This window comes from Gracilinanus agilis, chromosome 1 (assembly GCF_016433145.1).
Source record: "Gracilinanus agilis isolate LMUSP501 chromosome 1, AgileGrace, whole genome shotgun sequence".
Classification (NCBI taxonomy): Eukaryota; Metazoa; Chordata; class Mammalia; order Didelphimorphia; family Didelphidae; genus Gracilinanus; species Gracilinanus agilis.
The window spans coordinates 524,196,157-524,217,545 of record NC_058130.1 but is presented as its reverse complement, the minus strand read 5'-3'; the positions used below and the strand labels follow the sequence as shown (position 1 = coordinate 524,217,545).

Here is a 21,389-nt window from a genome sequence, read left to right as displayed (position 1 = left end):
CATAAGGAAAAATTTCCTTACGATCAGTTACTCCCAAGTGAAATGTTAATGATTAATAATAATTTCAGAGGACCCAGCAATGCAATGATCTGGGACAATCCTGAAAGACTTATGATGGGAAATGCTATCCATCTCCAGAGAAAGAACTGCTGGGAATTGACTTTCACATCAGTATACTTATGGTTTTATTTTGGGGTTTTGGTTATGTATGACTGATCTTAGAACGATTACCAATATGAAAGTGTGTTTTACGTGACAATAAAAATAATATTTTTAAAAAGGAAAAAAAATTCAAAGGCTCATGATGAAACCTGCTGCCCATAGCCTAACAAAGAAGTTAAGGATTCATGATGTAGAACAAGACATATTTTTTAGGACACCACTGATTTGGGAATTATTTCTACTTAACTATGCATGTTTGTTACAAGGGTTTTGGTTTTTTTTTCCTTTTTTGTGAGGGGGAGAAATGGAGATGAATTTTGGTTAACTAAAAAAACTAAATTAAAAAAGTCTTAAGTGTTGCTTTGGGGAAGTAGCGAGTTCATCTTAATTAGACAAATCTTCAATCAAATTAATGGATAACTATTCAAAACACTGGAGATGGGAGTTTCATTCAGGTATGGTTTGGATTTGATTGGCTTTTAGGTCTCATCCATTTTTTGAGATTCTGTGAAATCCTCTAAAGAGCTTCCTTTTCTCCTTTTTTTTCTGGACTAGAGCTTTGCATTGACTTCATGATGGATGGAGTTTCTGATGAGGAACTTCCTCTACCAATGCAAACTGAAAATCTCTCTACAATTTACAGGCCATGCTGCCTGGGCACAGTACAGAGTTAAAGACTTGTGCAGGATCACAGGGACTGAATGTGTCAGAAGCAAGTCTTGAATCCACCTCTTCCTGCTGCCAAGATCAGGGCTCAATCCACTATTATGTTAATTCTGTTTTAAAGACTTTTCAACTAATTTTGATATTCCTAAATATTATTCTTTCTCCTTGTGAAAAACTTCTATAAGACACATTCTTTTGGACTATAGCAAAGAACAATAAGGGCAAAAAGGGAAAGAGTTTCATCGAGACACAGAAAAAGGAGGGAAAGGTAATTCGGGATTGGATTTGAGAAGCTTTCAACCCAAGGAGGCAAAGGCAGGTTTAGTGATCAAGAAAATTAGGAGACTTGGTACCTCATGTTCATTTTAGAGATCAATGAATAGATCTAGATAGAGTAAAAAGGAAATCCCTATGGGACATTTTATTATGTTTATTCTTTGATTGTTAATGTTTAAAGAAAAAAACATACACACAGTCCCAACCTTAAAAACAAAAAAATTTAAAGCTCCCCCCAAATTTTAAAAACAAATGTGACTTGTTTGCAGAATGCCATAATGTAGGCAAGTACCTGCTTTCTGGCACTCTCTATCATCTTCATTTTCATGGAAAACTTGCAACTTCTAATCAGTGAACAAATATCTTCTTCCTGATTCTCCACTTCCATCTTATCACTGAAGTTTTCACCTTCATCCACTTCCATACTATCATCTTGCTGAAGACAACTAAGCTTCTCCTGAATTTTGTTAAGGAAGAAACATCTACACATGGAAAAGGAAAAAAATAATATAGATCCATGAAAAGAACTAAATTTCCTAATCTAATACATATCATCTAGACACCAAGGAATCAGAGCCTCAGACTTCTCATTAATAAGATTATTGTTTTAAATATCAGTCACTAAAAATTTTCAACCAATAGTGTTCCAAACTTGACTTTCATTTCAAGAGTCCAAATCTTCAAAAATCACTGTCTTACTATAGTCTATCTCATAAGATAAGGGATTTAGCAAAATGCAGACAGTTCTTGCTTTATGTAAGTGGATCACTCTATAGACCTATAAAAGTGGTTTTTATTTAATTCAAATTTGTCCTCAGACATGAGGGAGAGAGAGAGAGAGAGAGAGAGAGAGAGAGAGAGAGAGAGAGAGAAAGAGAGAGAGAGAGAGAGAGAAAGAGAAAGAGAAAGAGAAAGAGAGTGTGTGTGTGTGTGTGTGTGTGTGTGTGTGTGTGTGTGTGTGTAAGGGATAGAGGCATCGAAGGCAGAAAAGTTTAGAGCAGGGAACACATGGAAGCATGTGGGGGCCTGGCCAGAACCAAGAAGAAAAACAAAGAAGGTGGGGAGGAAGGACAGAGAGACTCACAGGAGCAAGATACATAGGTGGGTGGGCAGAGCTGGGCAAAGGTCACCTCTCTTGATGGTCTCAAGCCAAACCCCCTTCCAATGGCAGCAGTGATCTCCAAGTCTGCTTTTACTTAGAGGCATTTTTTTTTTGGTGGGGGTCTGGGAGGCCGAAGAGCACCCAAAGAGACAGAGAGCACAGTACTGTAAAGGATAGGTGTTTTTTTTTTTTTTTAATGGAATCCTGGTTTCTTTCAGAATTCTTTAGGCAAAGTCAAATTTGCAAAATGTGAATTTACATAAAGGAAGAACTGTTCACCACCTATTGTCTTCATTCCCACAAGATGATGAGTGTGAACTCACATTTTTATATTTTATTGAATCTGTTGGTTCTTGTGTTAGGTCAAAAACTATTCCCTAAGTCCTCATGTTTAGCCTATAAACAACAAAATAGCTAAGGTCCCAGAAAAGTAAAAAATGTATGCTCCCTTCCAGCAAAGAGCATTAAAGTCTTTTAATGCTTGAAAACTTAACACATTTGACTCTTATAAAAGAAAGAATTTTCAGGTCGTGACCATTTGCTAAATGCATGATACATCCATGACATAACCTGTGTATTTATCATAATTAAGATGTGAGAGGATTTTGTACAGATTGTTACCTAGAGTTTATCAGGCTACTTCTTTGATTTCAGTGAATAGTCCTACTTAATTACAGAACTCAAGTAAATGAACTGAAGAGTCAGAATATATGATTAAATACCAGATGGCTGAACATTGAGAAGTGAGGACACACAGACCCAAGCACAAAGGAGGTGACCGGCTCCATGTGCCTGTTTGGTGTTTTTTTTTTTTTTTAAATGGAACTGTTGGTTCTCATGGAAGTAGGAAGGTAGACCGTTTTGTCTATATCCTGTGATCCTAGTGGTTATAGAATTATAATCACAATAACTGAATGAGAAGGCATAATATAATAACGGGTAGCGCTTTCCTTGGTTCAATTCTGTTACCTAAAATGGAGTGCAGACAGGCAGAGGGAGGTGGAGGCTAACAAGAAGTAGGTGTACTGCTGCTGCTGCTGCTGCAAATACTGCTCCTCTTATGTATTCTACTCACTGATGCTGCCACTGCCACAAACAGCTTCACTTTCAAAACCCTGTGTAAAGCCAGGATCCAGATGCAAGGGATTCAGCAGAAGCTTCAACATTGTGGTGAAGCACTTGCTTTCTTTACTTAGGCTTCTGAGGGGAGGGAGGGAGAAGGGGAGAAAAGAGGCTGTAGGTTGGCATGTTAGGGAGCCAAGATGTATAACTAAAAAAATGAACAATTCTGTTAGGAGAAAAAATACATAAGATCTGCACAATATGGGACACCTATACTTTAATCAAACCTCAGATTTCTGTATGGTTAAAAAACAAAAAGGAGTTTGGAGAGTTTAGAAAATAAAAAAATCTTTAGTTAATTCTTCCGACCATCTCATCTTACCGATTTGTAATGATGTCATCCCAGATGTTCATTGGGTCCATTTTAGCATCTGGATATCTGTTTGTCCAGATTCGCAGAAGTCTCTTAAGGGGAGCTTGAGATGATAAATTACCTAAAAATAATTTTAAAGGATGACTACACCCACAGCCCAATGCCAAGCATCAATCAACAAAGTGGTGGTCAACACCAATAAAAAAAAAAACAACCTCTAGCTTAAATTTCTTGGCTTGAATAGGGAAAAAAAAACTGTCTTTTCTTGAACAAAAGAGAACTTGAAGTTAACAGAGTTTTGTTTTGGTTTTTTAAAAATTCAACTATTTGAAGTAAAAAGAAATAGGAATAGTTAAAAGAATGATAACACTGCCAATATTTTCTCCAGTATGTTAGAAAAGCTGAACTGAAAACAAATGTAAAACTGGATGTTGAATAGATGTATTTAATAATTTTCCACTTTATAATAATTAATTATATAAATAATTAAGCCCATACTATTTATAACTAATATTCAAATCTCTGGTTACAGCTTTTACTTGTAATATGAATAGAATAAATTTTATAAGTATCTATTAATATATAGCTAGGGAAGAACAGAAATATGAAAATGAATGACACTAATATTCTTGTCCTTAAGGAGTTTATTATCTAGTAGGAAAGATATTTATGCGAAAATGATAATACAAAATAAACATGAGAGGAACTATGTTCAAGTACTATGAGAAACTGGAGAAGGGTTGACTGCTGGCTAGATGGAACAGGAAAAACATCTTAAAAGAAAGTAGTATTTAAGCTGGTTCCTGAAGGATAAGTAAGATTTTAAGAGGTAGAGACTGAGATGAGGGGAGAATAAAAGGGGATAAGACAGAAAGGGGATTCTAAATACAAGAAGACAGCATGGGGAAAACAAGTTCACAAAATAGTAACTAGTCTAATCTTGGTCTAATTGGCTGGAGCATATGAAAGGAAGTAGTATAAAATAAAGGTAGAGCAAAGCAGGATTATGGGGCAGTGAGGGGGCTCAGTGGAGAGAATGCCAGGCCTGGAGACAGGAGGTCTAGGGCTCATCTCTGGCCTCAGACACTTCCCAGCTGTGTGACCCAAGGCAAGTAAGTCACTTACCCCAACTGCCCAGCCCCTACCGTTCTACTGCCTTGGAAGCAATACCTAGTACTGATTCTAAGATGGAAGGTCAGGGTTTGTTTTTTATTTAAGCCAGATTATAGGAGTCTCCAGTGATATACTGAGGAATATGTCCTTCGGTGGGCAGGAAACGGGCAGGTATCTAAAGGCATATGAGAACAGTAACATGATCAGCTCTGTACATTCAACTTCACCTGCAGGCCTCTGTAGGACACAGGGGAGAGGACAAACACTTAAAAGCAAAGAAACTGGTCAAGTGGCTATTAAGTAATTTTCCAAAGCAATTTTATAGGAGGCAGCAAGGTGGTTCAGTGGACTGAGAGCCAGGTCTAGAGATGGGAGGTCCTGGGTTCAAATCTGACCTAAGACACTTCCTGGCTGTTTGACTCTAGGCAAGTCACTTAATCCCCCCCACCCCCCACCCCGCTTAGCCCCATTGCTTAGCCTTTATAATCTTCTGCCTTAGAACCAATACATAGTTGATTCTAAGATAGAAGGTAAGGGTTTTAGATTTTAGAGTTTTAGATAAACAAGTTTAAATACAAGAAGATGATGGTGCATTATCAATCTGAAAATTATTTTTTTACATCTTAAAGTTTTGATCCACTTCTTCAAATTTTTAACTTTATCAAGGTACAATAAAACTCCTAATAGAAATATTTTATATATTCAAGTCAATTACGAGCTACAAACATAATAAATACACCTTTCTATCACCACAGAATCAAATTCCAAAAATGTAATTACACAGAAAAGGACAATAAGAAAAACAATTACCTTGTTTGCTCATAAAGTTGATAAAATCCTGAATTTCAGTTAAAGCTTGCACAGACTGTAGTTTGGTTAGTCTACTTTGTTGTAAAAGAGCATCAATACTGGAATAATTCTAAGGAGAAAAGTATTTATATAATACAAATCATAGTATTAAAAGAATCAGCATATTCCCTTAAAATCTGAAAATGCATTCACTTATCTATACCTAGAGCCATAGAATCTGTGTCTGTCAGAAAAAACTTTCTTTTATGTAGTTGTTAATTGTGTTTAAAAGTTTTAATAATCTATGCCCATTTAATCACTTTATATCGATGTATTCACATATATATACTTATTGTCTCCCTCACTGAATGTAAGGTCACAATGAGTAGGAATTGTTGTATTCTTAGTGCCTGCCAAATAAGAAGCATTTAATGAATATTTGATTGATTTCAGTGGATCTAATTTCTAAAAGAAGAACATTAACTGTATTGACGAACTTGCCCCAAAGCACAAATAATAAATTATCCATTAAGCTGAGTAGCACCTAGTTCAAACAGCTACCTCCTCACAGTACACCAAGACATTTAACTGGAGAAGGAAAATGCATGTAAAATTGGGCAGTGTTGTAATCTTCCTCAGGCAGAAAGGTGGAACAGAAATAGGACAAAAACTCCAGCTATCTTATTCCACAGAGAATTATCCTTTATACAGTTGCTCTAAATGCAGATCTAAGCTTTAAAGGGTTCTGAAAAAAGTCGAGAATATGGGAACTAATGAATAAAGACAACAGTAGAACAAAAATAATTTTTTAAGTATAATGGGGAAGATAGAAGAAACAGATAAAGAAAGAAGAAAAGAAAAGAAGGAAATTGATATTAAGAAAAAAGACAAATATTTACCATTAAAATTTTTTTGGTGGGAGTTTTTGACAATTACTAATATTTTTAAACAGCACATTACAAATGTTTGCATTACCTGCATAAAAACCTGAATGCTATTTTCAATATAATATTTTGCTCTGTCAAAGTCATCCTGCAGAATGTAAAGAAGACTCAATTCCTGGCTATAGTGAACTTCTATGAGTGTCTTCTGAGGTTCTTTCTTCATAGCTTCATCGATGAATTTTAACAGTGATTGGTCACTAGCACCCTGAAGCAGTAACTTTAGCTTACTGCGAATCATGTATGGTAGATAAGTTTCCTAAAGAAAAGAAAAATCTCACTGAAATTAATAATATATGTGTGTGTTTGTAAAAAAAATTGGTATTAGGTTCCTAATAGTATCTTAGGTGAAGGTCTGAAGATTAAAATTATTTTGGTTAATGACACAAACATATTTGTTTAAAAAGTGGCATAATTTTGAAGGCCTTCTTTATTTCATTGCCACAACCATGAAGAAACATCTTCCCTTCCAGTCTAAGAGTTTGGATGTCCCATGCAAATTATGATTTACAAAGAGAAAAAAAATGATAGCTATAAAGGGGCTCTGAAGAAATTAACTGAAGTAGTTGAACCTATTATTTTGATCAGGTGGTAATATTTAACATTAGAAACTACAGGAAAATCAGTGCACAGATATAGCAGGAATATGAAGATTCTAATTTTAAAATTAATTTCATCTAGATAGAAGGGCCAACATAGAAGGGATGAAGTGTTAGGTTGTTCCAGTACACTAAAAAAAGGCCATTCTACATATTCCCAAATTTAAAATGTTATGACTATAAGTAAATAATTATGTAGAAATAAATATATAATAATTATATATAAGTAAATAATTATGTAGAAATAAATGATTTAAATAATGGATCTGGAATTTTCAAATTTAAACATTAACTACATTTTAGTCTTTTTTTAAAAAAGGAAGTAGTGCAAACCTGATAAAATGGCTCACTCCAAATTTTACTGAGGTCTGGAGGATTTTCATTGTCAACACTGATGGTAGAACAATACTCTAATGATTTCCATTCAGTGAGGTGATTATAACATTCTAGAGATGCAAGTTCCCAAAAATCCTTTTCAGCTTCTGAAGGTTCTTCTTCTAACCACTCTTGTGTATTTAAAGCCTAGGAAAAGAAAGTTGCTAAGAAGACTTAAAAAATTTAAGGCCAAATATGAGTGAGAGATTGGCAGTGGTGGGATCATTTGCATGTAAATACAGTCTTAAGCCTAAAGAAACTGGAACAATGAAGTGTGAGATTAATTATAAATATTTTTAATTTAATTTTTTTTCATTTTTTCCCTCCAATTTAATTTTTAAAAAGGGCCTAATACTACAAATTGTACTAAAAGATTACTAACCAAGTGGCTTAACTCTGAGAAGTTAAGAATGCTGTCAAATACTGGAAAATTTTAAGAATTTAGCAACCTATTTAAATATCTAAAAAGCTTTTAAGAGTTTGTTAACCTTGGAAAAAATAAAAAATATAACACTGAAAAATCAAAGGAGCAGTTAAAAAATGTTTTAGTTTTAGCTTCCTTATTTTGAAGAAGAATAGTTGGATTAGGTTAATTTCAAAAGTCCTTTTAGTTGTAAAGTTAAACTACAAACATTACATTCTACACAAAGAAAGGGGGAAATAAATATTATTTATTAAGTGGCTACAATATGCCAGGCACTGAACTAAAATATCATTTTTATTAAAATATCATACTGAGCTGGACCTCAGAGGCCATCTACGCTGACCGATAACTTTATAGAAAGGGAATCTGAAACCTAGAGAGATGATGAAATTTATCTAATGTTGCAAAAAAGTAAGCAGTAGAGATAGAATTCGAATCCAAGTCCTTGAGTCAGTCAAAATTTTTATGTTTCTGTTTCATATCCTATTCCTATATTCTATTGTTTATGAAAAAGTTTTTAAATTTCATATAACCAAAACTAGCTATTTAACTTCTGTGTTTGTTTCTATCCCTTGTTAAATATTATCCCTTTAATTGTGAACAATATCTGATTTCATTCTCTACAAACTTTTCTTTAATGATGTGATCTTTATTATTCAGGCTATTAAGTTTATTGTAGCACATAAGGCATAAGATGTTAGATGAAGTCTAATTTCTAACAATTTCCTCAGTTCTTGTCAAACAGGGAGCACTTCCCTACAGCACTTTACATTCTCAGGTTTACTAAACAAGTTAATGAATTTATTTCTCATATTTTGCTTCTCCACTGATCAACATTTGCTTCTGTTTAATTTTTAGCTAGTAACAAACATTTGGATGATTGTTTCTTGGTAGTTCAATTTGAGGTCTTAAAAGTACAAGCCTTTCATTGCTACTTCTGCAGAATTGGCTTCATTTCCATTTCTTTCTATTAATGACGTAGAGCAGTGACGGAACACCTTTTAGAGACTGTGTGCTGTGCCCCATGCCCCGCTCCCCAGAGACCTGTGCTGTGCCCCTGCCCCTTACCCCACACAGGGCAGGGAGGAAGCTCCCATTGGGCTGCAGGGTGGAAGGGACGGTGAAGTGAGGAATATCCTGGGGGGGAGGGGAGTGGCCTGAGTCTCAGCTCTGCTGCCTGAGAGCTGCCCCTCCTTACCCACTGTGTGCTCCCACTGGCTGCTGGGCAGAGGGGCGGGGGATGGGAAACAATGCTGTCAGGAGCAGTGGAGAGGGGGAGGGGAGTCCCTCTGCCTCTCTAGCAACAAACTGACAGGCAACAGCTTGTGTGACCACAGACAGTGCTCTGTGTGCCCTCTTTGGCAGCCATGCCATAGATAAGCCATCATGGGTCTAGAGCAGTGATTCCCAAAGTGGGCACCACCGCCCCCTGGTGGGTGCTGCAGTGATCCAGGGAAGCGGTGATGGCCACAGGTGCATTTATCTTTCCTATTAATTGCTATTAAAATTTAAAAAAATTAATTTCCAGGGGGCTAAGTAATATTTATTCTGGAAAGGGGGCGGTAGGCCAAAAAAGTTTGGGAACCACTGATCTAGAGCATGTTTTCATATGGTCATTCATTCTAAGAACAACAGATAAGTCAATTCTCTAATCAGGAGGTCCTAAAGGCTGCCATGTCTCCCCTCTTGACAAGATGATCATGTAGATGCTGCCTAAGGCAATTCTAAGTTTTTGTTTTCTCTCAGCACTTAAGCACGCCTCACTCCAGCAATCCTTTAGCAAATGCTAGGTATCTGTTGACTATTGTTCTCCACAATGTCTGCACATGCATTGGTATTAATGAGTATTAAACGATTGAATTTGGAGCATCTAATGAAGTCCATGGTAAAATTTCTCTTGTCATCCTCTGCAACAGATATTGGTGCAACTATTTTTATGGTGATCTTCCTGCAAATATTTACACTGAACACTGAATACAAAAACACCAAATAAACCTTGAATCAATATTTCTTGTTGCTTTGGGATAAAAGATAAAACCAATTCCACTAACTCCTTTATTTGCCTCTCCAAAGAAAATCTATGAAGCATCCTTTCTACTGAGCTTCAGCTTCCTTTTATGTTCTGGTTTTCTTTAGTGAGGACACCAGTTGTTAGGATTCAGGTGCTCAAGGACTGTCAGCTCACCGAAGAAAGATTTCACATTTAGAGTAACAATAACTATGTTAATTTTTGTAAACAACCTAAAATTGTGGGATTCTTAGCACCATCTCATTTCATTCCTTTTCTAGTGTTCTGCCACTATTATTGCAGAAGCAGAAAAAGAGCACACCAGGGCCATTTCATGGGACATCTCAGTCAAAGAATGCATCCCAGTAGAAGTCAGCATTACCTACTGCCAATGAGCCTCACGCTATCTAGTTAGGTTGGCTCTTGGAAAAGACTCTAGGACAGGGGAGAGTATTTACAGCATTTTGGAGCCTGCCAGGGCTTATATTCAAAAGACATCGGCCTCAAGTACCCAGTCATTTCTATACCGTGAGTGAGCAACTGAAAAGGGCTAGATGAACAATTTATGTTTAACATAAGAAAGAATTCCCTAACAGTAACACATGTGAAACATTACAATAGCTTTCTAAGAAAAGCTGTGGAATTTCCACTGGAGGTCTTTGAAGAAAAAAGAGAAAAATATCATTTTGTTTAGGTTGATTTGAATATGTTGTTTTAATAAGCAATGAGAGAAAATAGGGCAAAGTCATTTCTAGCACTAAGATTCTTTCCTATGAACATTTAGCTACCATACAACTTATAATGGTTAGAAATTAGCCTAAATTTCAAGGGAAAATTTTTTTTAATTTCATGGTAATTAATGACAATTTTTAAAAGGCACAAAGTTTTTGTGTTTTGGCCTCTAATCACTGATTAAAAGACTTATTTTATGGAATAAACATTGCTAGGGCAATCAGTGTGCATTTGGTTATTCTAAAGTCAATTTCTACTATTAAGCTGCATGTTAAATACAAGGAGAAAATATGAAATCGTGGGATTTGAGAGCTCTAAAAACTCAAACTTATGATCTTAATTTTTTCTTTTAGAAAAAAATGAATACATTAAAAAAGTTTTTGCAATTGATTCATTTTACCTGATTATATTGTTTAGCAGCTTCAGCATAGTCATTTTTAGCTTCTGCTAATAGTGCATTTTGGGTTACTTGCTTTGTTTTAATTTCACCACTGAAGATACCACGAAGAACATCATACTCTCCTATGGACCTATACAATCTTAAAAAGACAAAAGACAAGAAAAGCGCTTAAATATGCTTTTTAGAAACAAATATTATGGCACTGACAATTTGATAAATCATACAATAACTGATACCTAGAAGAAAATATAATCATGACTTTAATTAAGAAAAGTTAAAGTTTATTTAGTATAATAACTTACAATTCTGATATTACCATTATTTTTTATTGTTAGAATAATTTCATTCTTCTATGTGTCTAATGCAGTTAAACTATCCTGAAAGCATATTATGACCTAAGAATGTGTAGGTAAGATGGTCTTAGTAAGGAGATATCATGTATATACAAACCTTTCACATTAATACATTTGTCAGCTCCTCATATTAAGGTTTGGAAAAATCAACTAACAAGTATGGAATGAGATGAGATATTGCTAGATGGCCAATCATTTGGAAATTATGTGTTTTTTGTTTCTATAACCAATGAATAAATAACATTATATGGCTTGCGGGGGGGCTAATGTAATGTCAAGCTGCATTAAGTACACTGTGAAGAATAAGGATATAGCAATTCTAAGGAATGGAATGAAAATTATTTACACATTTTACTCTATTTTGTTTTTAAACATTTAGCATGGGTCAAAGGAGATACCAAAAAAGATTCCATTTAAAATAGGCAAATCAATAATTGAAGAAACCAGTTAGAAATGCTTAACCTAAAAATGAAGAATATGGGGGAGGTGCAATAGCAATCCTAATATACGTTACAAACTGCCAATGGAAGGGGAATTGTTTTTGTTTTGCTTGGCTCCAAAGAGCCTGCAAATCATGACTAAGACTCAGAAGATCTGGGTTCAAATGCTAGTCCCACCACTTACTAACTCTAAGATGTTTAATCTTTCTAGCCTAAAGATTCCAAAGGAGAATTCTATCTACTCTATATACTTCATGTCATTGTAAAAAAAAATGAATTTATTACATAATGAATGTGACAGCATTGTGTGAACAATAAAGAGTATTTTAAGTTATTTTTGTGAATTTCCAATAACAAAAAATTAAGTTCAAAACACTATGATTAAGAAAGTGAGAAAGAGTATAACACATTTTAGAAGGATTTCCAGCCAAAAATAAAGCTGGGACTCAGAGTTAAATTTCAACATACTTAGAATATGCATATAATTTCTTTAAAAAAAACAACAACAACCCTTACTTTCTGTCTTACTAGCATCTCTAAGAGAGAAGGGCAAATGGGGTTAACAGGGTCATTTAGCTAGAAGTGTCTGAGGCCTGATTTGAATCCAGGTCCTCCCCACTCCAGGTCTGGTGCTCTATCCACTATAGCACCTTGCTCCTCCACACATATGCAATTTCAAACATTTCCTTTCCCAATGAGATTAGATTCTACTATTTTTGGTGACCCTTAGATACAAATTATGCTAAAAAGAGAGCTAGACCTCATCGCTAAGAATAGTGAAGCACCTGCAGACCTTGTCCTCAGTCAGTACTTACTTAGCAAGTTCAATCCATTTGATGACATCTGGAGAGAGCTGGGGTTTCCCCCGCACGCGTTTAGCTGGTGGTTCTTCTGCAGGAGCGAGATGAATCAATGCTTTTTCAAGAAGAAGGATGCCTACTGGCTGCTGCAAACTGGCCAAACAACTGGTGCTCACTGTGGATGAGTCAAGGCTTAGGAGCTCCGAGTGCTGGTAACTCATTTCCTGTGAAGCCACAAACATCATTTAAATATTTAGTTCATGGCAATGGAACTAGATCTCCTTGGGAGAATGACCTATTTTTACTAAATGTTAAGAGAAAGTTTTGACGTAAGTACCAATAACACCAGTTACATGTCATGTGCTTCCATGAACAAGTTTTTCCTAAAAGTTCAACTTGCAAAATAACATTTTTATTTCTGTACTATCTTAGCAGGACTTTTTAAAGCTCCCCACCCCCTAAGTGAGCAAATAGAAGAACCATGCATTTCTATAATTGCAATATCTTCCCAGGTTTTTAGAATTTTATGCTAACATGAAAAGCAATAGAGAATAATGAGAAGAAATAGCAGTTGAAACATTTTCAATCCCTCCAGTCCATTCTTAAACACCATCAGATATAACTACCTTATTATTAAAGGAGTTTCTTTTAACCACAATTTCCAAGAATTTGTAAAATAACATCATATTAAACTTTACTTACAAGAACTTTAACAATTACTGTACTGACATTTTTATTTCAAACTTGAATTTGAGAGTTGACTACAGGCTAAACTGATTAAAGACAACTAGACTAAAATGTGTAAGTAATTTCATTCTAAATGCTTCCACTATTACTTTGTACTGCTCAAAAATTTGCAACAGGAAAAAGAAAGCTAAAAATGTAGGTTCCAATAAAAGAAAATTAAATACAAATTTAGACTATTTTGAATTTATGTAGGTAGTACTTTTCATTTTAAAAAAGAAATAGTTCATTAAATTCAGTTTCTGAGAAGTAACAATAAGGAAACTACTAATTGCAATTACAGATTAGAAACCAAGGGATGAGTTAACCTGGAAAGAATGTTTTTAAAGTATGATATTTTGCCCATTAGAATTATTTATACTTCTGAATGCATTATGCTCCTAAAAGTGATGTGGTGAAGCAAAATGCGGACGCATTTACAAACTTGAGGCATTGAGCCATCATAAATATTTAGACTTTTCAACCCCCAAACACAGAAGCGAATTCTCTCAAAAGACTTAGATCCACTTGATTTCAATGTCAAGTGGGAAAAGAATGAATTAAAATGAAATCACAAAATGTATAATCTAGAGAGTTGACAAACTATTAGGGTAACTATAAAGGTTCAGGGCAGAGAGAAAGCAGCAGTATGTACAAAAATACATAGAGCAACCTTTTGTTGAGAGGCAGTGTGGTGCAGATGCTAGGGAACTGCTCATCAAGCCAAGTTCTACCTTTGACATCAACCTGTTGCATGAGGCTGGGCAAAATGGTTCATCTCTTGATCCTGGTGGCACCTCTTAGGATCATAAATTGTGGAGAAAGTGCCAAACTGCAGGGTAAAGGGAGTTCCTTCATCTGGTAATATCTTATAACAATGCCCCATTCCTAAAGAACCCAAGCAAGTCATTTGACCTCAGCTGTAAAGGAAGAGTAAGGAACTACATCTCCTATGAGGCCCCTGGAAGCTCTAATGGGGAGGTCTTATGTGTGAACAACAGAAATCCTTATCCATGGGGGAATGCCAGAACAGTGGCACAGCAATGGAATGGAATTTTATTGTGGCATGGGAATAATATGACAAATTAAGAGAAACCTAGAAAGACCTGTATGAACAGATGACCACAATGATAATATGAGAGGACGCAACTCAGAAAGATCTCAGAATCCAGAAAATAATCATGACTCATAAAACTCAAGCTAAAACATACCTCCATCTCCTGGCAGAGGCGATGAAGTAGAGACTGATAGTTTATGTATTTTGTTTTGACTATACATATTTGTTACAAAAGAAACCTTTACTTAGGGTTACTTGGGTGCCACTTCTAAAACACTTTTGCAAACCTTAAAGCACTTTACAGATGCCAGCTACTGTTTTCTGCTTTTCTTTGTATGTTGAATTTTTATGTTAATGGTTATAGAATCAAAAAGAAAATTTGATTTTTTAAAAAAATTAATTTGGTTGCCAAATGTGGGCATAAAGCTAGGTGACAATGCTATCTGAAAGAAAAACTACTATTTTTTTAAAATGACTTCCTATTTGACTAAGTTAGAGTTGGGTCCATACTACATAAATTATGTGACATAATTGATTAAAACAGTTCTCCTATTTTTTCAGAATTAAGCACCATTCTCAAACAGCATGCCAAATTTTCATTTATTCACAAATTTCTAATCAGAAGGGTCTAAGTTCACAAAGATTCATGTTAAAAAAGAAAATAAAGAATAGAAGCTTGCTTGAAACATCATGAATAATCTTATTTCAATTTTGACTTATTTGAAAAACAACCAGTCCACCTCATGATGTAAAGGTAAGCTTGTGTTCTCTAAAGCCTTGGCAGCAGGGAAAAAATATTGGCAGGTTCTATGAGGTAGAGGGGCTTCGAGTAAGGGCAGGTGATAGTGTTCTCTAAGGACCACCTAGCTAAATTCAGAGGAGGGCCACCACTAGAATGGTCACAGAGGAAGTTTTTTCAGCTACAGCTGAAATATAATTAGATGAAAACTAATTATATTCGATGATTAATGAAGTTATAGAGATATTATCTTCTGAAAGGATTTGTATCGTCCAAGAGCATCAATCTGGAAATGAACTAGGAATTTAAAAATGATAAAGAATATATGATTAATAGAAAACTATTATCAGACACTAGCTGATTCCAGGAATTCTAAGAAATTGCTAAGATGTATTTGGTGTTTTTGTGTTTTGTTTTTAAACATTTAGCATGGGTGAGATGATACATCAAAAAAGACTATTCAAATTAAGTTTATCTCCCCCCCATATATGTGTGTGTGTGTATATATATATATATATATATATATATATATATATATATATATATATATGTATATAAACAATTGTGAAAAGGCTATAATGAATTGGTGTAGCATATGATATCAACTTACAAAAAAAAATACAAATTAAAAAAACAAAAACTGTATTACCTTAGAGACTTCCTTTAGTTTGTACAACACTTTAAAGAAAAAATGTTATCTTAAGTTCTACCAACATGAGTGATGATTAAGGGTCATAATCAGGTTTTGGGACTTCATGAAGGTCTTGATTTTCAGAGGAACTTAACAGATTAAAGTAAAAGACACTGTCTAGAGAAGTTAGTGAAGTTTCATGTTCTGAATGGCAAAAGTACTAATATTTTTTAAACCTAAAATAATAAAACTTATAATCTGCAAAAGTTCTAAATTAAAATGGCCAGCAGGGGCAGCTGAGTACCTTAGTGGATTGAGAGTCAGGCCTAGAGACTAGAGGTCCTAGGTTCAAAGCCCGCCTCAGACACTTCCCAGCTGTGTGACCCTGGGCAAGTCACTTGCCCACCCTTACCACTCTTCCACCTAGGAGCCAATACACAGAAGTTAAGGGTTTAAAAAACAAAATGGCCAGGAAATTATGGAATAAAAAGCTCAATGCTGCACAATCAAATTTCTGAGATGATTTCAGTATAAAATGAACGCAAGCACTTTTATAATAAATTCCTGGTTACTCTGTCTCATGTATTCATAACCTCTGAAAAGGGAAACACAAATTGATGATATATAATATATTCCAAACCTATAATCTTCCTCATTCACTCTTACAGTAGTATTTTTAAGACAAGGACTGAAATTATAATATATCACATTAAACCGAAGCAAGAAAATAAGATCTAAGTGAATATATTTACCTGGATACAGGAGATGAAAGGTGGAAAGAACAACATGGTGCTACTGAGGAAATAATTCAAGTCCAACAGCAACTTGTCAGTAATACCTCTTTTCTCTGATGGGCTCCTAGATTTATCTACCTCTTTTAAAATTCCTGTAAACAAGCTGCCAAAGAGCTGCTTTGCAAGGGCTGGGTCTCGCTAAAAAAAACCCCAAAACAAAAAAAACACATTAGAAATTGGGTATCAACAAATAAGTCTGAAACAAAAATGATGTATAGCAACACTGCTATAATTAAATTTAGAAACTGTCTTGCAACCTTACCTTCTCTCGAAACTATTTTAAAAGTTAAAAAATTAAAACAATTTATATTTCAATCCATTTGGCTTGATTTATATGGATACTACTACTGTGATAAATATTAAAATACCTTCAGACAGAAGTTTTTATTTTATAATATGAAATTTAATTGATCAGCAAAGACAAGACTAGGTAGGGATAAGAAGCTATCTAAGAAATAAAACAGGAACTACTTTATACTTTTAATATACAGCTTATAAATGCATAAATTTTAACAAATGATTTCACCCTGCATGGCACACACCTATTTATTTTAGGATAAATCAAGTCATACAAGCCCAAGTGAAGATTCAGTGTCTCTGGTGGGCAGTAACACAGCTTCTTCCTATTCCTAGTTTATTTCCAAATGTTTATACAACTTCAATGTTTATGGTACTACTGTTTATGGTATTACTGAACTTTGGGTGCAGTTGATTTGAACTGTGGGGAGTTGAATGAGTTGAATGCATTTGTTTTGAATGTACACTCATGCCAATAGGGGACTGCCCCAAATTGGCTTTTTGTCTATGCGGCTAGTTTTATCCTTTTCTTTTATCCCCAAATTCCTGCAATTTAGAAGTTGACTATGTTTACAGATCCAGGGAAGAAAAAGGACCAATCCTTTTTTTTTGCCAGATCTCAGGGGAAAATGTGTTGCTTCAAATTTAGGGAGGTCCCATTTAAAAGTATTTTACACACACACACACACACACACACACACACACACACACACACACACAGTATTTTACGAACTTCCTGTGGACATGTGGGGGACTTTGAAACTACATTCCCCGTGATCCAATGGGTTTCCAGTTTCTGACATGATAACGTCAGACAACGGGAACCAACTATGCATACTGCAGCTTAAATTTGGAGGTCGGGCTTGAGACGACCTCTTTGGCTACACAGACAAGATGGGGACTGGCAGCAATTTGAATTTTTACAGGCGTGTGGTCTAATTATTTTTACCAACATGGCTTTAATTAAAATATTATTTTCCCTCATAATATCAGCCTTTATCATTTTTAAAAATAACAGAGTTGAATACTACCCGGACTGATTAGAAATAAAATAGAAAGAAATGATAAGCAAGATGATTTCAGAAAAAGCTGGGAAGAGCTACAGGAACTCATGCAGAGTGAAATAAGCAGAACTGGGAGGACATAGTATACAGTACAACAATATTGGACGATGATTATCTGAAAATTTGGCTCCTCTCAGCAATGCAATGATCTGGGACAATGCTGAAAGACTCATGATGGGGAATGCTATCCAGTTCCGCAGAAAGAACTGTTGGAGTTGTCTTTCACATCAGTGTATTTATTTTGGGGTTTTGGTTATGTATGACTTTGCTCCTACAACAATGACCAATATGGAAGTATATTTTGCATGACAATAAAAAAATGAAAAGATAAAATAGCATATGTTTTGTTGAATAACCTGATAATAATAAAAGTTTTCCAGGAAGTGTAAAGAATAAATTTCACAAAATGTTAACATACTTTTTAATAATGAAGTTTCTAAGTATTTCAGGCTTAACTTCACATATAAAAGTACATTATATGCATAATTTAAAAAAAGAAGTAAAATAGAGCAAAATTTGGAAGATTAGGCTGCCTTAGGAGTGGAAAAGGTCTCCCCTTGCACCAAGTTTTTTAAACAGAGGCTCAAGGAATAGTAATTCCTCATCAGGTAAAAGATGAACTGAGGTCTCTTCCAATTCTGCAGTTCTTTGATGCTATAAATTAAATGGCCTGAACATAACTTTCTTTGGTTTTGAATTAAGGGAGACAGAATAGAAAAAAAACACTAACTAGAGGCAAGCACAGTGGATAGAGATCGAGGCCTGGAGTCTGGAGGACCCAAGTTCAAATCTGACCTCAGATATCCTCACTGTGGCCCTGAATAAGTTATTTAACCCTAATTGCCTACCTCTTGGAGCGCTTGTCTTAGGATTGATTTTAAGAAGATAAAGAGTTTTTTCAAAGAACATTAAATATAAAGACACAAGAATTGAGTTCAAATCCTGGTTCTGTGACTCCCTATGACCATGGTAAGTCATTTAACAGTTCCATGCCTCAGTTTCTTCATCTGTAAAATGAATGGGTTTGACTAGATGATCTCCAAGGTACTTGCTAGTTCTAAATCTATAGTTCTATGATCTAAAGGTAAGAAAAAGGAAAGGAACAGTCCAAATTAAATGTCAGATTCTCATACCATTAAAATGATGCTAAATAAAACCAGTAAAAAATTTAAAAATATAACAGCTACAAATTTTTGACCATTTGTAAACATGAGAACTCTGATTATGAGCACTCAAAATACAAAACTTTCCAGTCCAATTTTCAGTTGTTTCTAAAATATTTTCCTTTAAATATTTACTTACAGAGGCTCAAATATAATATACAAAACACATAACATTATTTATTGTTAGTAAATAATATGAAATTAGGGTAGCACTGACCTGTGCCACAGCTTGCAAAGGATTGATTAAACTGCTGTATTCAATCTGAATGTCGGGCAAATCTCCTTGACGATAACTTCTATACAAAGTAACCTGAGCATCATGCTTCATTTTCAGTTCATTTTTCATCTCCTACATAATTAAAATACAAAAGAGGAAAAATTATTCAAGAAAATAAAATCAGTAAATTGATGAGATAGTTTAAAAAATTTTCTGTTAAAAAAACCAAGTGATCATGCTAGATAAAATAGTTTTATTAAACAACTGAGGACATTAAACTTCAGAGGAAAGTTCTTAGGTTTTGCCAGTCTTTGCCTCTGTATGCTTTGATACTACAAAAGCATCCATGATTTCATTTTTGGCACCTTAAAGGAAGGCTTAAATGATTTACCCCTAAATACACTATCTGTCTATTATTTATGACTTCTTCTCAGTTTTGCAAGACTGACCAAAGCTTATGTTTCCTTTCAAAAACTCAAGATTATGGATTTAAAAAAAAAAGAATTATATATTCTTCATACTTCTCAATCTTAACTGAATTAAAGTATTACAAGTATGTACAATTTAATGATTCCCCAAAATCCATATATTTAGTTTGCTTCTATTGAAAATAAGGTTATAAAAACCTTTGAAATGCTTGTTCTTTTTTGTCTATTAACACAGGATATATTCAAAATGACAGAATTAATAGATTAATTATCTCATTATTTTATAATCTAAAATATAGATCATGAGGTGTATTACCTAAAAGTCTACAAGTTTCCAATTTCACCAGCAACAATTGAGTTTATCTATTTCTCCATCAACACTGAATACTGTTGCTTTTATTTTTTTTTATTTTTGTCAATTTGATGACTATAAGGTGGTGCTTCAAAGTTATCTTAATTTGCACCTCTTTAATTAGTTGAGTAGAAATTTTTTCCCAAAAATTTCAAATATTTTTGCTTCTGTTTTACAAAAATTCTTGTGCAAATCCTATGCAATTTTTCCATTGTGGACTGGGAGTTATCTTTTTTAAATCTTTAGCAACTTCACATATATAATGTTAGATGTCATATTTTCCCTTTTACATTTTTAAAAGTTTTTGTGGTATATAAAATTTTTATTTTAATGTAATCAAGCTTATTTATTCTGTACCAAAATAATCCCTCTTATTGTTTACAGGAAAAGCTATCTTTTTTCTTCTTGAAATAAATATTAAAATTTAATTTTTAATTTAATAATAATAATTTAATAATAAATTATTCTATCTTCACCTCTCAAAGTACTTAGTAAGAATACTTTGCAATTAATGCTTAAATGTTTTATTCTCCTAGAAGAATGTAATTTCAGTAAGGGTTTGGAATGCTTTTTTTTTTACCTTTATGTCATTATCACCTAGGACATCAATAGACACATGTGCTCAATGTTTAATGAATTGCATTGTTCTAGTTTTTGTTTTCTCTAAGTTTATCAGATACTACTCTTCTGTTTATATTTACCTTAATCAAGAATAGTATCTCAACTTTATTCCATTAATCTCTTTCTCTCTTTTTACCCAAAGTTAATTCTACGCCATTATGACACTTAAAGTAGAACACTGTTAAGAGTCGGCCTACTGCTGGAATTCAAAAGAAATTAAAATTACATTATATATATGTCAAGATGGAAAAAAGTCAATGTTTATTCTGAAGCCACTTGAAGATTGACTGTTAAAGATAGACTGTGGTAAAGAAAACCAAGTCAAGTGGGAGGGAGGGAGGGAGGGAGGGGAAAAGGGAGCAAGGGAGGGATGCAAGGAGGGAAGGAGGAAGGAAAGAATTCAGATATATACACACATTCCACAGAATAGAGGTATGGATAAAAAAACAACTTCAATTATTTTTGTTACCTCCAAGTTCTGAAAAGATTTCTTTTTCAATCTACAGCAGGGGTCGGCAACGTATGGCTCTCGAGCCATATCTGGCTCTTTTGAGGGCCAGATATAGCTCTTTCTGCAGGAGCCATAAAGTCCATTTTTTTTTCAGGCACTGTTACAGGAGCTCCCACTGTGAGCACTGTACAGCTCTCACGAAATTACATTTTAAAAAATGTGGCGTTTATGGCTCTC

General features: G+C 34.5%; 1 protein-coding gene across 1 annotated transcript in view; it reads right to left on the bottom strand.

The window, feature by feature from the left end:
- The window catches only part of PRKDC (protein kinase, DNA-activated, catalytic subunit), a 176,941-nt gene that overhangs the window by 38,135 nt on the left and 117,417 nt on the right, over positions 1-21,389 (bottom strand). Inside the window, exons 62-70 of the mRNA XM_044682793.1 lie at positions 19,301-19,432; positions 16,518-16,697; positions 12,631-12,839; positions 11,023-11,161; positions 7,417-7,605; positions 6,519-6,743; positions 5,565-5,673; positions 3,651-3,762; positions 1,397-1,586 (exon numbers count right to left, since the gene is read on the bottom strand). Of these exons, the coding sequence (XP_044538728.1) occupies positions 1,397-1,586; positions 3,651-3,762; positions 5,565-5,673; positions 6,519-6,743; positions 7,417-7,605; positions 11,023-11,161; positions 12,631-12,839; positions 16,518-16,697; positions 19,301-19,432 (1,485 nt within the window). The remainder of the gene's footprint in view (positions 1-1,396; positions 1,587-3,650; positions 3,763-5,564; positions 5,674-6,518; positions 6,744-7,416; positions 7,606-11,022; positions 11,162-12,630; positions 12,840-16,517; positions 16,698-19,300; positions 19,433-21,389) is intronic.